General features: G+C 44.0%; 1 protein-coding gene across 3 annotated transcripts in view; it reads right to left on the bottom strand.

Moving 5' to 3' along the window:
* The window catches only part of camta1a (calmodulin binding transcription activator 1a), a 263,949-nt gene that overhangs the window by 93,574 nt on the left and 150,533 nt on the right, over positions 1-19,842 (bottom strand). For 2 of the 3 annotated variants that reach the window (XM_026367144.1, XM_026367143.1), the window contains exon 5: positions 18,488-18,623. In XM_026367144.1, coding sequence (XP_026222929.1) covers positions 18,488-18,623 — 136 coding nt within the window. Of the gene's footprint in view, positions 1-18,486; positions 18,624-19,842 lie in introns of all 3 variants that reach the window. The other variant, XM_026367142.1, reaches the window with a different exon arrangement.

Below are 19,842 nucleotides of genomic sequence, written 5' to 3'. Positions count from 1 at the left end.
CTCTGTCCCCTGTGTGCCAGAGCAGGAGGACAGTCCTTTGTGTTGCAGAAGTCTTGGGCCACTGAATTCCCTGTTTCAGCGATTCTTTACTTGGGGACAGATCCCGAGAGGTGCTGCGTCTCCCTGGGCTCCCCTGCTGTGACTGACATCCACCTTCTGTTCTCATGTAAAGGGGCAAAAATGGGCCACTATCTGACCCATTTCAATGACTCACTCCACTACGTGAGTCCAACTGTCCTTAAAAGCCTGAAATGATGACAGGAGAGGTCACCTATAAGCACTCAGAAAACAGGAACAAAAGTACGAACACCATACGGTCCACAAAAGAGTTCCAGGGTGGAAGTGGTTTGTGGAAGCATAGTAGCATAAACTTTTATTTAATGCGTCACTTTCATAAGCTTCTAATGGCATCGTTTTGTTTTGTCAGCATTGCTTAATTAAAAGGGACAGTTTCATGATCAGTCACTACTCAGCTTCATCATCTTCAACTGGGAGCACAGAAAAAGCTGCAGAATAAGAATGGAGGGAAGTGCGGGACCTGCTTTACAGGCTCGCCTAAGGCAGATTGTGGTGATGGAGAAAATAACTGTACAGGTCTGTCCCTCTGAAACTGTTACAGCCCGTCTGGATGGAAATGTTTTCATAAGCCTATCAAATTCATCAAGGGACTGTTTTATTGGGACATAAAACAAAGTGTGATAAATACAGTGCCTTGGGTCAAAGAGCTGTTAAGTTCCGATACTCACGGTGCGGCCAGGGACTGGGCTACACCAGCTTACAGAAGAGTAATTATTCCTCTTAAGAGTGATGCCAAGCCCTGCACAGCAAGGGTGAGAGAATAACACTCAAAACAGAGGTGGGGGTTAAAAGCAGCACCCTAATACTGTAATCATCCAATCTTCCAAGCTTGAGCTGATAGCAAATGAACAAATTGCCTCAATTGCATGAAGTTGTCCACTAAGTACAAAATATTTGTTTTGTCTAAAACAGCAGTGGAAGACTATTTACCTACTGCACCTCAGACGTGGGCTCTGAACTCACTTTTGAGTTTGAAGTAAAGTGGCCGGATCCTGACTAAGTGTCACTCACAATGCCCTTCTCACATGTCCATCACACGAATGAGCCATCTGATGGGGACAGGATGAGACTTGGGTGACGTACAGTTGCAGGGGTCAGACGAGGAAGTAGAAGCAGAGGGAAAGACAGCGCATGAGAGAGAGATGCCGAGCAGCAAATGAATGCAGAAGTCGAAGAACACCTTGACAGGCAGATATCTTGCTATGCACGAGATCCACCTCAGGGGACGTCTGGCTAATTTCCTGCAAAAACAGCAGACTACCGAGGCAGGAGGCAGCGGGTGCAGGTATAACAGAGAACTGGGAGAAGACAAACTATTTTCAGTTCCTAGAAAAGTCTTGTCAGAGTTTGTTCACTTGGCAGTACTGACATGAGACAGGTGGACAGGAAGAAAGCTGGTGGGTGGAGGGATAGGAAGGGCAGTGGAAGGGTTGTGTCTGGGCTGGAACAGCTGTGATGGAGACCCCTTTCTGTCTGTGATATAGCAGTGATGGTACAAGATTATTCAGCATGGCTCCTCATCTGCATCTCGTTTGGGACGCCCTGGCCCCATCATACCCTGTCTGTCTGCAGCGCCAGATCCTAGTGACAAACACACTTAACATAAATACATTAACACTTCATTTAGCTCTCGCTCACTCTTTTCACACACACACACACACACACACACACACACACACACACACACACACACACACACACACACACACACACACACACACACACACACACACACACAGACAGCCTCGGTTTCCATACCAAATGACACCTGGGAGAAGTGCACATTGAATGGCAAATGACGAATTCTGTTCCATATTCTCTGTAAGGGAAATATGGCTCCCCGTCCTCGGGACACATTTGATATACAGCCATTGCAAATTAGCCATGAGGCTACAAGTGTGGAATGAATTGATATTCCAATCATCTGCATGATATAACTGCACACAGAACAACGGCAAAGTCATCTGCGTCGCCTTGATTAGTGAAGTACACAAGCAGGAGAATGCAATTGTCTGTCTACACAAGAAGCACACTCTCCTAGCGAAGGCCTGCGTCTAATAGAGGCAGCCTCCAATAAATTTGTACAAATATTCCAACAGAAACGGGAAGGCCGCTTCATCAGTGGGATATGTTGATAAACAATGGCGGTCTCTATTAGCAAGACGACGCTGTCAAGGGCGTGCGTGTCAGGCGCAACAAACACACAGAGAGGAGAGGAAGCAGAGAGAAGAAAGACGAAGAAAGAAAGTAGAAAATGAAAAGAAAAAAAAAAACAAAGAAAGAAAAGAAATGGAAAAAGACAGTACAAAAAAAAGAGGTGAAAGAGTAAAAACTGGGGTTGTTCTCAGAAAGGTCAGGCTGATTGTCTCTGCCCAAATATGCTGGCCTTTTCAAAATTAACTTGGCAAAGGCGATATTTTCCACAAAGCCGGCATCATGAATCAAAGAAGCATCTATAGTTCATCCCTGAAAGCAAAGCTCCCTGCGTGCTTCACTCTCTTCACTGACACTCCACCCTCCCACATAGAGCTGACATCTTCAGTAATTATGTAATTAACACCATGGCAGGCCTAATTTCAGAGATAGTACGTTATAATTGCATTCAGTCGTTCATTAGTTAGGCCAAACATTCGATACCCTGTGCAGGTGCGGCAGGGGGCCAAAGGCTACTTGTTTTTTGGAACACAATTGCGGTGTCAATGACTTGATTGGTTTCTCCTTGATATTGCTGACAGGACAGCTTTTTGTAATTCACCAATAATTACCCTGACTCTCTGATACAATAAAAAAAGTCACCGGTTTCTGTTAAGATAAGCCAATCAGGGCGAGTTCCCACTGCTCCCTGCGTCACGCTCGGCTTGTCTGGTGTGAATAATGTCCAATGGGCTGTGCTTTACTGAATTAAATATTGCAAAGGAAGACAAAAACAAAAAAGAAATGTCACAAAGGAGCGGGCCTTTTCTTCTACTGTATTAAATAATACTAAACACATACACACAGAGTCATTTTCTTGTGTGATAAAGGCACGTTATGAAAACCAGAAATAAGTGCTGTTCAACATGATGCATTACATTAGTCAGAGGAGCAGTATGTCTCTTTCAGCTGTTTTTAATAGAGTTTTTAAACAACACTCAGAGCCAGTAATCTGCAAGAACAGATCATAAAGTAGTAACAGTTGGCTTTACACTTTTAATGTGTAAGACTGGCAACGGGGGGAAAAATTGTACCAGCATCATCCTTTAACTTATGACTGAATTTAAGCAATTAACACTGGGTGCAGCATAATTAAAAGGAATTTGGTCCTGGTCTGGTATCCTGTAATGAAACACTTTTCTTGTGATTAGTGGTTGGATAATATCGCACAATTATGATGTTACAGTCTGGTTAGGCAGACAGACAATTTGGTCCCAGTAACACCAGATCTGTCCCGGTCCCTGTGATGATTTCTTCAATTAAGCCTTCCTGGCAGAGGAGGCCAAATGCTTAACTAGGCAGAATTGGAGCTGCCACTAGCTAGAGGTAGCAATGGGCTCCACTTCAACAGCTCATTCATCAGCCCCAGCGCTACCACTGGGCCACCTGTTCTGACACCAAGCAGGGATGGAGTCATTTGCATTCTGCTCCGACCGTCCTCTTTCCCCGCTCCTCACATGCTCCCCTCCTTCTCTTTCCCTCTTTCTCTGCCTATACAACTTTAAAGTTCCTCAGTGGCAGCTCTGGCAGATAATTGAATACCAGGGTTTGATTTAGTTTGAAATCAATTTGGGAAGGGGCTTTTCATTCATTATGCTCCTTGGCTTTGGTACTATGTCTAAAATCCTTCAAACTTTGGCAGGGGCTCGAACATCATCAATTCAAAGTGAAATTAAGCAGCCCTGAGTTGGATTGACAGGCAGGTAGAACATGATGGGACAGGGAGGGTCTGTTGTCTAAAGAATGGGTGGACTCTCTTCCTTTCCTTTTCTCTCCTCTCCTCTCCTCTCCTCTCCTCTCCTCTCCTCTCCTCTCCTCTCCTCTCCTCTCCTCTCCTCAGGAATCTGTATCCTCTGCTCTTTGTCACCACCAGGTGCTGCTGTGAAATAAGGAGAGAGGCGTCGACAGGAGGCAGCCATGCACATAGCTTGACATTTTAGCCAGCTCCCTGCAGACACATATGGCAAATGGGTGGGTGGATGTGTATGTGCCCTGTCTTACGTGTTACTATTTGTTTCTTTGTTCATGCATGTATGTATGTGCATGTCAGTGAGAATACCTATATTTCTGGTTTAAGTACTGCACACTGTATGAGTGTATGTTCGCACATATATATTATGAATTGTATTGCCTACCACTACTGCAACTTGTTGACTGTGTTATCTACATCCTTCTGATCACGTGACAAGAAGGCTGAGACACTGACCAGTCAGTAAATCAATGAAATGCATTATACAATATGTTACACTAAATAATAGAACATTTTACCATGCTGTATTTGGAAACAACTTGGTGTGATGGAAGTGCTTCAGCAGAGCACATTTACCAAGCACTTTTCTGAGTGTAAGAGGACTCTGGATAGACTGGAGTGTTGAAAACCAGCTTTCAATAAAGAAAAGGGTAACATTGTCGAGTGAAAAACTGCAAGAGAGCCTTAACTGAGAGAGATGCATGAATGGACACTTGGCATCACAGCCACTGTTGGGGACATCAGTGGCAGAGATCACTGCAGGTTTTCTCCACTTTAAAAGCAATTTCTTCCTTTAGAGCCAACCCCTTCTCATCCTCCAACTCCCTTATCTCCTTGTGTGCTCGACTCAATTGTCATCCAACTGACTTGAGGCTGTGTTAGATTGTTAAAGCCCCTGGATATGGTAATCTGTAGGCTGCACTGACCTTGGGAGAGTGTGTTTGCAGGGTGTCAGACCCCCTAATTCATCAGAGACAGGCCATTAGCTAGCTATCCAGCCACACAAACACACAATGAAACAGGAAGGAAAGTTCTCAGGGAAACAGCAGCAGCTCCAGTTCCTGAGATATCATTAGTTACTGCCTTTCAAAACTGCTGAATTGGGACACTTACCTGACTTGCCCCATTTTTTGCACCACAAGAGCCAAGATGTTGATGAATGGTTGTATGAAACTGTCACTACCATAAAATGGAGAGAATAGGGTTAAGGACATATCCTCTTCAAGATTAGGGACTAATGTAGGAATACAGATGAGAGTAAAAGCTACACTCTTTGTACATTTACTTTGGTAAATGAAAGGCACAAAATTAAAATAAAACCCACAGATCTGGAGCAGCACAGTTACATGTTGAGCCCCTCTTTGAGGGATTAGTGAATAAAGGACAGGATATGTAAATTGAGCATTTTGAAATCATTTCAAAGATGGCGAAGTGTTGCCACGTGAGGTCAGTGGTTGTGAACAGCCTCATATATCTAGATGCCAAGTGAGATGGAATAGTAATTACTCCAGTGCATCTCTGTGCAGAGACACAGCCTCTATCTTGTAAGCGGCAATGATTGACAGCCTCAATAAGAGACTGAAGCCGCACCCCCTGCCCTCCGCCTACACGCCCCTGCGACGACTGGTCAAACCCATCGTCTGGTGCCCCCCAGGCAGGGCATGGGTGACACCCCCCTCTGACAATACTGCCCATCACATCCATCATGCCACCCTGCTCACCCCATGAGAGGGCACAACCGAGGGAATCTAATCAGGCAGTCTAATTGAGGAGCAGTACTAGCCAATACCTGGGCTGGGAAGCTGGCTCTGCCTGGGCAGGCTCAGGGGACGTCAATAACACTCAGCGGGTGTCGATTCATCAGACCTCCTTAATGTCATTAGCCCTGAGAGGCTCGCGTCACCCCCCTCTCCTTTCTCGTTCCACCTTCAATCTATCCATCTCATTCTCTCATGCCTGAAACTTTCTCGCTCACTTTCTGTTGCTTCTTCTCTTCCCCGTGTTTCTAAATCTATCCATCTCCCACTCTCATTACCCTTCCTCTCACTAATCTTTCCATAGGCAGTAATATGTTCACCTTGCATAATAAGTTCAGGACTTGCCTAGAGAATGTTATATCTGTGCGTCTGTGTTTAGGAAATTAGCATGTGTACACTCTCACCGCCTCCTTTCCACACTCCACCATCAAACTCTTTCCAGTCCTCCTCCTACCTCCCTTCCCCAACTCCAGCCTTCACCCTCTGCCCCAATATGTTCTTCCTCCTTCTCTCCAACAACATGTGGCGCATATTCCAGCTGTTTATTAAACAATGCCAGAGCTTCCTAGAAGCAGGTGATGCAGTCAATTACTTCACAATTACCTGGGTAATTATGCAAAGGAGGAGAGAGAAGATCAGTAGCAGAGGGATGAAGAGGACCTTGGCAGAGGTGGATTGGCTGCGTTGGCAGTGGTTGGGGCCCAGAATGGCAAGCGATTGAGACCTTGAAGTGACAGTGCCAGAAAGAGTGGAGCTATAAAGGACGACGTGCCCCCTCACCTGCCAAACACATACAATCACACACACACACACACACACACACACACACACACACACACACACACACACACACACACACACACACACACACACTGAACCACAAACATAGTTTCGTACACTCAGCTTCTGCCCCAGTACACTCAAATCCCGATGCCTGTGTGTATGTGTTTTTTTTTTTTTTTCAGAGTGCTCAAGCTTGCTGTTTTTGTTTTGGACAATATCTATATAGCCTCTACTCTGCAGTTTGCTTCTACTCCCATGACAATTAGGTGTATTACCTAAGAGGTGACACTAAAGAAGGAGGAGAAAACAGGTGATGGTTGGAGAACATTGGTAATTTATTCTGGTAAATATGGAAACAATGAAAATAGCACGGAAATCATAGGAATGTTAATAAGGAAATGGAAGAAATGAAAATGGACAAATGATGGAAATAATACTTCTAATACCGTTAGCGATTACATAAGTGGAAGTGCTTTTGTTTGTTTTCATGCTTGCTTTTGCTTTTTTGATCTTTTTAGTGGAAATAAAAAAGAAAAACAGACATATTTGGAAAAATGCACATTTCCTTCCTCTCAAACCCCACTCACTACCGCTAACAACCAGCGCCGCTCTGCAATCATCCATGTGGACTGTTTTACACACTGACAAGGAAGCTCATGTCAAGCGAGCCTGACAAGCATGTCTTGGGGTAAATTGAACCACACAGTGGCTATTCTAAAACAAAAAAAGTGTCAGATAGAAGAAGAGGGCTTGGCGTATTGCCTGCCAAGGGTGCTTTATGCACTTGGATTGAAAATATTTTCGCTGGCAGGGTGAATAGTAAATTGCTTAGTGTATGCTCATCACTTAAGGAGGATTGTTGGTGGGTATAATACTTCCCAGCACATGGCCTCTTCAAATACTCTCAAGCCAGCCAAACCTTCTTAACTCTCTTCCAATGCACTGACGTGACGCTGTGACTGGAGTCTTGTCTGTAGACACTAAGCTTTCAGTTATGACTCCCCAGACTCGTCACTTTGGCTAGTATCCGTCTCTGTGTTGCAGATTAATTTATAAATCCCTCATCAAGAGGGAGGTTGACTGACCAGCCAAAGTAAACATAACGATAGTTCACTGAGGCACGCTTAAAGGGAAAGCATGGCAGAAAATAAATGGTTTTTGCAGCAGATGAGGTGGTGAGCGTGCTGTGATCCAGGGAAATAAAAAACAAAAAAACTCAACACTGCTTTTGATATGTTGTTTAGAAAAAAAAAAGCAAACGCATTTGTCCTTGGCAGAGTTATGTTCTTTTTGTTGTCAGTCTGTCCACCTTTCTGCCTGTGTCTAGCAAAGGGCCAGAATTAGAGGGTCACGTGACATTCTGTGTTAGTGAAGATGGGCATGAGGGAATTACCTCACAGCTCTCTATCTCAAATCTGTGGGATTAAGCTCCATTAAACATGGAGCGCCGCCGAGCTTTATCTCGGGATTTCACTCTGAGACAGAGCAGAGCGCACAAGGAGGAGGGAGTCGGGAGGGTAGAAATAGCGATGAAACGTCCTTCACCTTTATCGACCAAATTATATAAAAAAGGAGGGACGAGAAAAATTGCTTGCCTGTTCCACAATACAATGATGGAGGGGAGAGCTGGGCCATCTTAAACTCATGTGTGTAGCATTCTTAAACATCCAGACAGCCACTTCAACACTGACCACTAATGTTGTAGGTGCTTGTGGCACACACACACACACAGGGTATATACTGTAAAAACAGGCCTTTCCCCTAGGCACACTGGTCACTTAATGAGAAATGACCACTACTAAGCCTTTGCACTCTCCCTGCACTCCGGCAAAAGCACACACTTATATACACACACAGAAGCTATGTTGTACTAAATCTGCACATGCACAAGCACGCTCTGTGACATCAAAAGGAAAACAAGATGAATTAATTGTTCAGTGCTTTCCTTTCAACTGATAAAAACTGCCCCCTCACAATTTGACTATAATATTTTGAAAAGCATTTTAAGAGCGTCTCATTAGATTAAGTGCAGGTTAACGCTTGGCTGTAGTGAAATGAGCACACAAATATCCTTACACTTCTTTAGAAAGGAAAGCCTGGTTTCATTTGAATAATCAATAAATCACACTTACACATTAGCACACTGTCTGTGCCTACCTACGTTTTGAGCAGGAAAATTAACCAGCACTTGGCTCGATACATTAACTCGGCCTGACAAAGAAAACAAAAGTGAGCATGATGGGAGTCAGGGTGGTCCAGTGATGTACACCTCCTGTGTCCTCCCTTCATCCTCTCTCTCTCTCTCCCGGTCTTCTCCCTCCTCTGGGCTGTTATTGATCTGATCTCCTCCACTCTCAACTGGAGCCATGATTCATGTTGTTCCGACTGGCCCTCACTCACCACACACAGACACAGCTCAGTCATGCCCTCCCCTATCTATCTGTCCATCTGTCTCTGCCTGCTCTCTCTCTCTCTCTCTCTCTCTCTCTGCCCTCAGGCAAGTCAACCTGCTGTCCACATCGGGTCACTATGGCACATTCTGCTCCCATATCATTATTATTATTTGTATCATTATTTCTATTATTATCATTGCTGTTGGTCCTCTGTATGGAAATATTTTTTCTACTAGGCATCTTTTTTGTAAATCACCTGAAGGGATTTTATATTTTAAATGTAAGCCATAAAATTCACCGAATAACTATACACAGTGAAACATTCAGCTGGATGTTTAATTGAAGAATATTTCAAAGTTTGGATTCAGCTGTACATGGCTGCCTTTGACAATACTGATGATCAGTTTTTACAATTTATAACATTTCCCTGTTATTTGGGCTTTATTTGTTAGATGCAAAAATAAAAAAGGACAGCTAGAGACACAGACAGGGAGGAAAGAGGAAGAGAGAGAGAGAGAAATGTGTAAAGGCCTTGCAGCAGCAGGAGCACATAAAAGCCCAGCTTCAGCCAAGGCCCCTGCTCCAATGTGTAGAAATTAATTGAGTGAAAAAAATCTGCTGTTTAAGGTTGAAGTGGGTTATGGGAGGCAGTGTAACAATTGTTTTCTGTTTGCCAGGGGCTATATATCGTTCATTCCGGCTTTCTCTCTCCTCCACGCTCAACACTCGCCTCACCCTGCCTCCCCCACCCACCCTCCTCCTTTACCATCCATCCACCTCTAAGCCTCTCCTGCTCCCTCCTCTCCTTTTCACCAGTCTTTTATTTTCCACACTCTACCATCTTTTCGACTCATTTTTATCTCATTCATTTTCATCTATCACATAGGAGACTTTTTTTGGTTCCTTTAAACATAATTTTCTAGCAGTGATGGGCTGAATTTATGAAATGAGGTTTTCTGAAACATCCAATGTGTAAATTCACTCACATATGTGACACACATGATTTGTCCCCCTTGAGATTACTTCAGCGAAACTTAACAAATATACACAGATGCAATCATTTCTGTGTGAGAATATGCACATGTGTCAGAGCTTCTGCAGTACAGGGTGACAGTGACATTAACAGGGGGACCAGTATTGACAGACAATGCAGAATAAGCTTAGCACCCCCTTGGGCTTAAACAAATGACTCATTTTCTCTTCACATTTAAATGTGCAATAGAAATCCACAGAAGTCTGTTAGTGCCCTCATTCCAGCTCTACCAACAACAAAAAACAATAAAACAGCAACAAAAAAGACAAAACAATGACTAAACAGAAAGTGTGTTGGAAATCAACAGAGATTATGGCACGCTGTGCACAGGACACATAAAGGAGGGTCTATTCAGATTACTGTGGAAAGAACAAGGTTAACACTGATGCATCAGCCAGGAATGGAATAAGAGAGCTGTAGAGTGCAATATGAACACAAGACGAAAAGAGAAAGAGAAATACAAAGCAGGAAGACACAAAGTTATTACTAACAAAACTTACTAGAACACTAATGAAGAGACTCTTATCTGCATTAGTATTTCTTCTGTTGCCCAAAGCAGAAGGGTTAAACCTGTTTCCTGTGTTAAACTCCTCTTTAGCACCCTTTCATGTAAAATATCAAACCTTTCAATATCACTCTGAGGAAAGCACAGTTGCTCACCCTGTATAATTCTATACAAACACTTAGCCATTCTCTTTGAACTTTGCAGCTCCACTCATTATACCTCCTTTGAAGAGTGAATGTTGGAGCAGTGGTACAGTTTGATTTCGCAGTTATTAAATGTAACACAGCAGCAAATTAGATCTAAACCTCTGTGTTGCTGGTTAATAATACATAGCCCATGTGCAATAGCCAGCTGAATAAATAGCCAAGCAAAAAGAAAGATAAAGGTAGCCGATGAGCAAGACGCTTGAGTGTAACAAATTCATCTCACTGCAAACGTCAATGCACAAATATTTTTGCAGATGAAGCAGAAAAGCTCCTGTGGAATTGTGAGGCCAGCTGTACTACCTTATTGAGTAAAGAGGAGATAATGTCACTGGATGATTCCTGCTCAAAGCCTTTGCCCCTCCGTGTATAGCAGTATCCTAAACACCAGCGCTGCGCTGCCTATCTAAAGGATATTAAAAGAACCAAGTGTTCCAGAGCTAGCAGAGGGAAAGAAGAGATCGTACTGCCAAGGCCTTAGCATCCGAAGAAAACTGCTGCTGTTAACATAGGGGTCTGCTTTCTCTGGGAATGGCCTCATATTAATGGAGACCATGGGAGTAAGTGGATTTTTCAAAGGAAAAAAGCTGGCAAGAAAGAAAGAAGGAGAAAAGGGAACAAGATAAAGACAGATGGGGGAAAAGGTAAACTCACAAATTCAATAAAAGACATATCCTGAAGAGATTTCCAAGGCATTTCAGGTAATCTATTTAACACATTTTTCAGGTTTTCACAAATAGAAAACTACTCTTTGATTTTACTCAATACTCAGACCTCAGCCTGCCCTTTGGTCCTGGCCTGTAGACAGAAATGCCCCAGAAATGTGTGAACCAGCCAAAAGCTGGTTGTAGATCATTAAACAGAGATTTTGCAAGAGACCTGTGCTCTGACATAAGGGAGGTGGGGTAAGAGTGATGCTGAAACTACTTGCTTTCCTTTGAACTCCTGTGAATCAACTGAATCCAGCACTGGTTTGAGGTCAGGACCAGAGTGGGCCCTTTCAGTAGATAATACTGCCCACTGAATCACTTGGTAGTGGTGTTTTCTGAGCAGTATGAATTTCTGAAGAATATTCTGGACTGGATCTGAGAAATGGTAGAAGGCAAAAGCCTCGGTGAATGTTGCTTATTAACATAAAACCCAGGCCATATGTTGCCCAGGGATCTCTGTTTCATTCACGCGACCAAACAAAGGGAGAACTCACGCACTAAAAGCAAACACAGAGTCATGCAAAGCCTGCTCACTGCCTGCAGCACTCTTTTTTCTTCACCCTTTATACAAACCTCTTGCCACTACTTTGCATATCTGCTGTATGTTCTGCTGTACTGGTGTTATAGATACATAAATGCTGGCAAGATTTGGTGCACCAGCATTTTGGTGCACTAAGAGTTTTAATAAGGATAAAGCTTGGCATGCAAAGAGCTAAGAACCCTCTTCTGCCTCAGAAAGGGTTTGTGCCAAGTGCCCATAGTGTTTACCATAAGAGCAACAAAAAAGGGCATGTGTAGTTTCTCCATTTTTCGCTGGAGCCAGGAGAAAACTTAGGAACTGCAGTAGGAGGCCTTGATAAAGCCCGGTCTGTAAATGGAAGTCAAAGTCCTCAAGCTTCACAACAAATTAAAAATACTTCTCAGTGTGAATTCTTGGAGACGTATCTTCCTTCCCCTTCACATTACACAGCCGGACCCCTGTGAAGATGCCTCAGCATGACAACACTGCACCATGTGACAACAAGTGGTAAATTGAATTACGGAAGCAGTCAGTAATTCACAGCTTTTTAACAGGTCTCTTATACATTCACTCCCTGCAGTACCCTTTCCAAAATTAGCCTCTCAAATCTAGCTGCTGGATTGAAATGGTGATAGCAGGGTCAGCATGAAAGGCTGACTGAGGGCTTAACTGCTGCTGAGTGATTCTGCAATTGTAAGATGTCAGAGAGGAAAACTAATTACTGTGAGCTTAAAGGAAAACCATGGGTAAAGTAGATGCTCCCAATGCTAGGGGTAAGGCGATCATGTGGGAAAGCTTTGGTTCAGTTGCTAATAACAACATAACAACCCCCATTAAGCCATTATACTGGGGAGAGTATCACTGCTTTAATCTACTGTGCTGCGAAGAAAATCACACAAGAACTAAAAGAAATGCCTGTTTCCAGTATCTGGCCAGGCTACATATGATGTATTGTGATATCTAAAAAAACATAGGGACCTTAGTTATGATTTAATTTGTAACATCTTCTTTATTATACAATGAAAGTCTTTATATTCTCTGTGTCCAAGTTTACATTTATCATTAGAATACCCAGAAAACTAAGAAGACCTGTACTAACTAGAGCCTACACTTCCCCTGCATACTGTATACAGCCACTCACTGATTATTACTCTATGTGAGAGCAGAAGGTTAGGAGTTATAGCCGTGGAATCCATTCTTTAAAATCAGTAGTATCACACATAGATTGGTCCTAACACCTCCACAATCAGGTAATTCAAAAAGGAAGAAGTAGCTGTGTGAGCTCCAAGGCAGAGAAAAAAAAATATTGAATAACAGGAGTGGAGAGAAGACAATGGAAACAGTAATCGATTTACTGTCTTTACACAGCAGGCAACTGACTGTTGCCTAACTGACAGCCTATAAGTTTGAATAAAAATGGAAAATACAAACTTTTTTGCTCTGAGCATTGCCTGTATCAGTAATATGATCTTAATTTCACAGTTGACTTGAAGAAGGGGCAAGAGGGAAAGCATGCCTGGCGTCACCTCCTCTCAGAAACAGGGGTTTGTTTAGTGCCCTCTCACATCTGGCCTCGAAATCTGGCGATATCAGCCACTACATCTGTAAATCAGTTATACCACTGCCACTGAAAACACATACAGCCACAACAACAACACAACAACTCTATTTCATAGATATGCAGCAGGTATATTTATAACTTAGCAATTCTAACACCCAGTTGGCTGGGAAATTGTGGAATATAGTTTATTTCCTACAGGTTTTAACCAGCCAACAGAAGGGTACGAGTATTAAGCTGTGTCTCAGGAGTCACGTGACTTCATAAATAAGTTTGCCTGTATGGACAAAAACCTTGAATGTTTGATGTGCTGCAAAACAAATAGCTAGACTATTTGTCAAAAGTGGAGTTAAATGTTGAAGGTCATGTGATATTGAACACCAAAGCAGTGTAGTATCCAGCGTGCATCTACCAGCATCCACTCCATTACAGCATTAGCAACTAATGTTTTGACATTTGTCTTCATTATTATCAATGAACAGAGGCGATTGAGCCACCAGCATGCTCCATTACCTTCCTTCATTGCACAGTTGCACAGTTGAAATCACACATTAGGGTGGATCCGACATGAAATGACGAGTTACAGGGGCTAAGGATGCATCAGCTGATTATATAGGTGGTGGAGGGCGAGAGAGTCGGGTGAAGGGACGGTGGGGTGGAGCTGAGGCGGGAATGGGAGTTAGGGAATTGGTAGAGAACTGTATTGGCATTAAAGTCTGGGGAGTGTGGGGGCGCAGTGCAGCAAAGCACAGCACACCTTAAGAAAAGAAGCTCATTTCAATCGGTATAATTAGCCTGTGGTAATGAAATAAGTCAGAGGCACTGCCACCTTCACTTAAGAGAAAATCGATCTGCGTTTGAGGGAGTTTATTAAAGCTTAGGAATAATGGGGAGATAGGATAGAAGGGGTGGAGGAGTGGAGGAGATGGGGGTTGAGCCCACATGAACAGTTAATCAGTTCAGAAGTGGTGGTGGCGATGGGATAGAAGCTTGACAAGAAGCAGAACGGAGATCAGTTGGAGTTTGTCAAGGCAGATGTGTTTGAGGTCTCTGCTATTTCACAGAGAGAAGCCAGGGGATGCTAGAGCTATACATACTATAAGACCTACAGTTTGAATTAAGATGACATCACTTTTTGGGAGAATAAAGCCAATCAAAACCTGGTGAAACTTAAGACCTTGACTAACAGCAGCTATTGAACATCCTCATCAGACTGGTCACGAGGATCCCATGGAAGTTTGGCTGTGACTGTGAAGTGCATGTAAAACTTCAGCTTGAGCAAGAACAGGGTGTGGTGAGATAATCACTGATGGACATCTCTACTCAGGTGCCCCAAATGCATGCTGGTTGCTGGGGGTGCTGCTTGCTCATTTATCCAGCCGTCTGGCCAATCCACCTGGAGTGATGGGGGAGACGTCAGGAAGGCAGGCTGCTATTTCACGGCCTGTTAAGCGCTAATGCTGCAACATGCCCTGCGCTCCAATTTTAGGGAACAGGGAGCATTACAGCCCAACTCAAGGTTCTGTCCATCTGGAGCGTGGACTTGGAGGGTACTGGAGGGAGGAAGAGTGGGGGAGAGAGAGGGCAGTAAGGAGAAGAAGAGGAGGGACAATGAAAAATGCAGTGGAACAATTAAAAGATGGAGAAATGGAAGACACAGCGAGAGAAGAAAGATACACAAAGAGAGTAAAAGGTAGAGACAGAGCGAGGGAGGGGAAAAGAGAGTAGAGCCTCAGTTTACACGGGCTGCTGAGCCAGCACTGCGGAGCAGACAGGACAGCGGCAGCATAAGCTGACATCTACTCTTGCCATGCTAGGCTGCCTCTCGCAGGCCCCAGAAGGCCCCTCGCTCCTGGATTCACAGCCTCTCCCTCGACAGAGCCACTGAACATCACTAGCCTAAACCGCCCACAACACTTGTCACTCTGTGCACTAAACCTGGCCCATGTAATAACTACAGAGCCTCTATTAAGCAACTGGGTGACTGGGGAATCAGACCAGCAACAGCAGAGCATGAGTGATGTAAAGAATCTCCTGTAAAACAAGTGAGGTTATGCTTAATTTATGTCAACTCTTTGTGTTCTGCCTTGTGAAGGTATATGAATTATGTATGTAAATCCATCTTTCTTTTCTCTTTCTGAATACAGTAGTGAGAAGAAATGAGATCCCTTTTCCTCACCTGGGGCCTCACGCTTTTACTGTACGGGGGGTAAAGGTCAAGTCATCTGTAGGTGCTTACAGTAAGCATGATGGGTCATGGGTCATGTCATGGGCTGGTTACACCAGTGGTGGATCACCTCTCTGTGTTTGATTTCAGGGCTTAGGTGACACAGATCTCCAAGGATATGAGGTGTCATAGTATGTGTACGCACTGTAACACACAATACAATATATTCCCAGCTGCGTAACTCAACACGGACAATATTTGCATGGCTGTTGTTTATGAACAGTGAATGAAATAGCAGTAAGTGGTCCGATTTCTCTGAGCTCCAGAGTCGAGTTTTACACCAGTTACCGCCTGTGTCCTCTCTTTCCACTAAGCTCACCTACACACCTCACACAAGCTCGGCTGCTCACACAGCAATTAGCTCTGGTAAATTAGACTGGTTACAACATATAGGAGCTCATGAACAAATTCATACTTTGTTGCGATTTACTGCCAGCAGCTCAGTGAACAGCCATCAGTTTTTATGTGGGTGTGAGTTCGCCCATACTGCACAGCGGCACACCACAGGTTTAATGATTCGACAACTGTACCGTTTCTGACTGAGCGTCTGCATATGTATTGTTACTGATGGCCCTCAAATACAGATACAGTGCTGTAACAGCCAATAGTGCATTACTTATTGCTCCTGTCAAGTGTTGACTAGAATGTTAAGGAAACTTCATTGATGCTTCATGTTTCCACTGTATGTTACACCCGTTTTAGTCTAGCTAAAATTCAGCCCACACTACCATGGTGCAGCAATGCATCATATGATGCACATTCCTTGGCATCCATCGCATCAGACATGCCATGGTGTGAGAAGTCATAGAGCATTACAGCACAATATGTAGCATATCCGGTGAATCGAGGGTACAGCCGTGGAATCACCCTGATTCCTCATCTGAGGAGCCAATCTTTTTAAAAAAGGGATTGCAATGAAATTTCTTTTATGTTTTATTTTTTATAATCCTGGGACAGTCATAGAAGTGGGGGTATTTTTATACCACAACAGTGCTCGATGTGTCTTTTCACTCATTGTAACAGCCACAAGACTGCAGATGAACACGCATTATCACTGGACAAGAGATGCGCCAAAGATGCAGTAGCTGGGATGGGCCAATTGAGCGAATGACTCTAAAGAAAAACTGCTTTTCTAGAGCACTGACCCATGCTGATGCTTGAAAATAGGACAGTGGCATACAGTACAGTGTTCTGCTGGTGGGCAGTGCTTCCACATGCACTGATGCGGGTCTTGATTACACTGCAGATAAAGCAGAAATAAAGTAGATGTGGGGACACTGTTAACTGACTTGTTCATTGATGCTTTAGGACTGGCTTGGGGGAACAGCTGGTGCTTGTAATAACTGTACAAGCCATGTTTACCACTCAAAAGCCAGCTAATTCTCCACTATACCACATAATAACCCATAGTCACAGGGTTTTTCCTGGAGGTACACCCTTAGAACAGAATAGGCAGCCAGTCATGATGCCATCTATGTTTGTTACAAATATACCATAGGACTAGAACCGAGATAGAGCTAAAGCTGGACAAACATATGGACACCAACAAAGTAATGGTAAATTCACTTATTCATTATTGCTGTCGTTCTTTTTACTGTTGGTCTTGCCCTTTTCTGTTTGAAAGAAATCTGATCACAAAGGGATCCCACTCCCTGTCATTACATATTTGCATGTTTTTCATTGGGACTGATTCAGAGCCTACACACTGACATTACTCTAAATAATCTGCAGTCACATGTTCACATAAATGTATTAATACAAGTTGAATGACTAGACCTTCTGTAAAGCCAGGAGTGTCCGAAAAAATACAGTCTAAAAACAGTCAAAAAAGGATGGATGTGCATAGTCCCAACAGGTTATCAGACCACTGCAGGACCACAGATGACACTGAGCTGGCTAGGTGAAAGAGGGGGCCATTTTCTTGGAGTGACAAATATCTGGAGGAGTACAAACAGAGAGCAGAGCCCCTGTTGGGAGAATGCCTGAGCTTTGTCTTTGTCACACTGTGTGACACAGACTCACAGCAACACTCCCTGAGGTGTGTGGTTATGTGTGCACATTTGTGCATGTGTGCGCAACACACACACACAGACACACACACACACACACACACACACACACACACACAGGTGGGAGACCAAACTCTCCCGCCCTCACTTCTCTACCCCTACTCCGTGTCAACTACTGTGCTTTTGGCATCAGTGTTTGTGTTACCAAACCAGAACTACAACACTACTGAAAGCAAAGGAAGCGAAGGAGTTTGGGGCTGAAACTTGACTAGTCTCATATATGGGACTGCTGATAAATCAGCCACTGCCAATATTGCATTACCACCACCTCAGGTTGAGCAAAATTGAGCCAGGGTGAGCCAAGGACAGATACAACTGGGCGTTTTATGGCAGCGGCTGGTATGGGTAGTGACTTGAGGGAGGGTGGAGGGAACACTAGCTCCACAGTACTGCTTTGAGCCAGCAAGATTAATGTAGGCTCTCTGGAGCAAAGGCAACATCCAGAGCCTTAATAAGGTACAAACAATCGGTTCCACTCCACTGGCTTCCCAGGGAAAACTATTGTTGTGCTGCATTGTTTCTCGGTGAGACTCTTTAGAGACACAGGCCAACTGCAGCATGTGACTGTCTCCATTACAGCCAGGGGAGAGCTCACTGTAGACCTGTGTTTGTCTGTGTCAGGGTGAAGGCTGGCTCTCACCCGCCCCATACCCATGCCCCCACCCAGCCTCTTTCCCTCTAAATCCAAACTCTTGTCAGCCCACTCACCTCAACTCCTTGCACTTTCAGCTTCATGTGATCCTCCCGTGTGGTCTTCCCATCTTTCCTCTTCTTCCAGCAGTAGCCATCCTTTCTGTACTTCACCTTCTTCCTATTGTATAATATCATCGACCCATTCTGCGGCCTGGATCCGTGGAGACAGGACAGAGAGAGAGCGAGAGAGAGCAAAAGAGAAAAAGATGAGATGAGATAAGAAGAATTTTTAGGCAAAGCTGCAGCATAGCTCGGGGACTCATTTTCGAGATGTACAAAGAGGCCCAACATGAGTCTGTGCCAGGCAGCAAATGCACAAGTGACTTAGATGACAAGACTTCTTTATGGTGTTTTTCACCATTGGTATGCACAGTTTGACAATGAACAAAGCACCCTTCAGCATGCATTTCTCCCAATGAGAAGTGTGTGTGCTGCGAGCAGCTAAACTGACAGTCCTTCTCACAGAGTAAATTACATGAAGGCCAGTGTGGCGTGTGTGTGTGTGTTATGGGGGGGGGGCTTCCTTCCTTATCATCCATTCATACAACTTAAATGAGTTGTGGTGTTGAAAGTCCCTAAGGGGGAAGAGAAGATCCCCCCTAACACTCCATTCATAATTCATTCTCCCTCCACCAGACCTCAGCCGGTAGACTCATAATGATATAATGTAACTATTTGATGATTATCTGCCTCTCCACTTCGATTTGTAACAGAGGCATTTGGCGCTCACTGTTAACATTAGCAGAGAGTGTTGCATAAAACATTTATCAATTACTCCACAATTAGTGAGCTCTTGAACATGGTTTTGTCTGTGTGTATTTGTATTTGTGTGTGCCCATGTATCAGCGGCCATGAAGTCATACATATGTCACCATGCACACTAGTTTCCCATGCACTCTTGCACTCCTCCAACACACGCATGCAACGCATTACGCACAGCTGCTATGATCTGGAGTTCTCCCAAATGAGAACAGGTTTGCCTCAGTGTTTGGTGCCACACAGTGAATGAGTGGGAAAGCCGCCTGCCCAAGCTGCTGAGGAGGCAGTGTAACTGTTGAGGGGGGGGGTGGGCTTCACCAGTCAGCTGGTGAGCCTTGTTAGCCTTGTGCTCACTGCTTGCATGCATAGACACAACACACACACACACACACACACACACACACACACCCAAACAGAGACACAAATATGTAAAACTAGAAACAGAAAAAGCTAGAAAAAGTCTCATCAAAGCAAAGAGCGGCTGGGATGATTTCTGTCTTGTGTAACCATATTCAAACTAAAAACCCAACTGTTGTTTTGCATTGTTTTGTTGTTTATGGGTAAAGTTTATTTATAACGTCGCATGCATCATTTTCCAGGGCTGTCTTTGG

This window comes from Anabas testudineus, chromosome 7 (assembly GCF_900324465.2).
Source record: "Anabas testudineus chromosome 7, fAnaTes1.2, whole genome shotgun sequence".
NCBI lineage: Eukaryota > Metazoa > Chordata > Actinopteri > Anabantiformes > Anabantidae > Anabas > Anabas testudineus.
The sequence above is the reverse complement of the archived record's forward strand: the minus strand, read 5'-3'. Positions and strand labels throughout refer to the sequence as shown.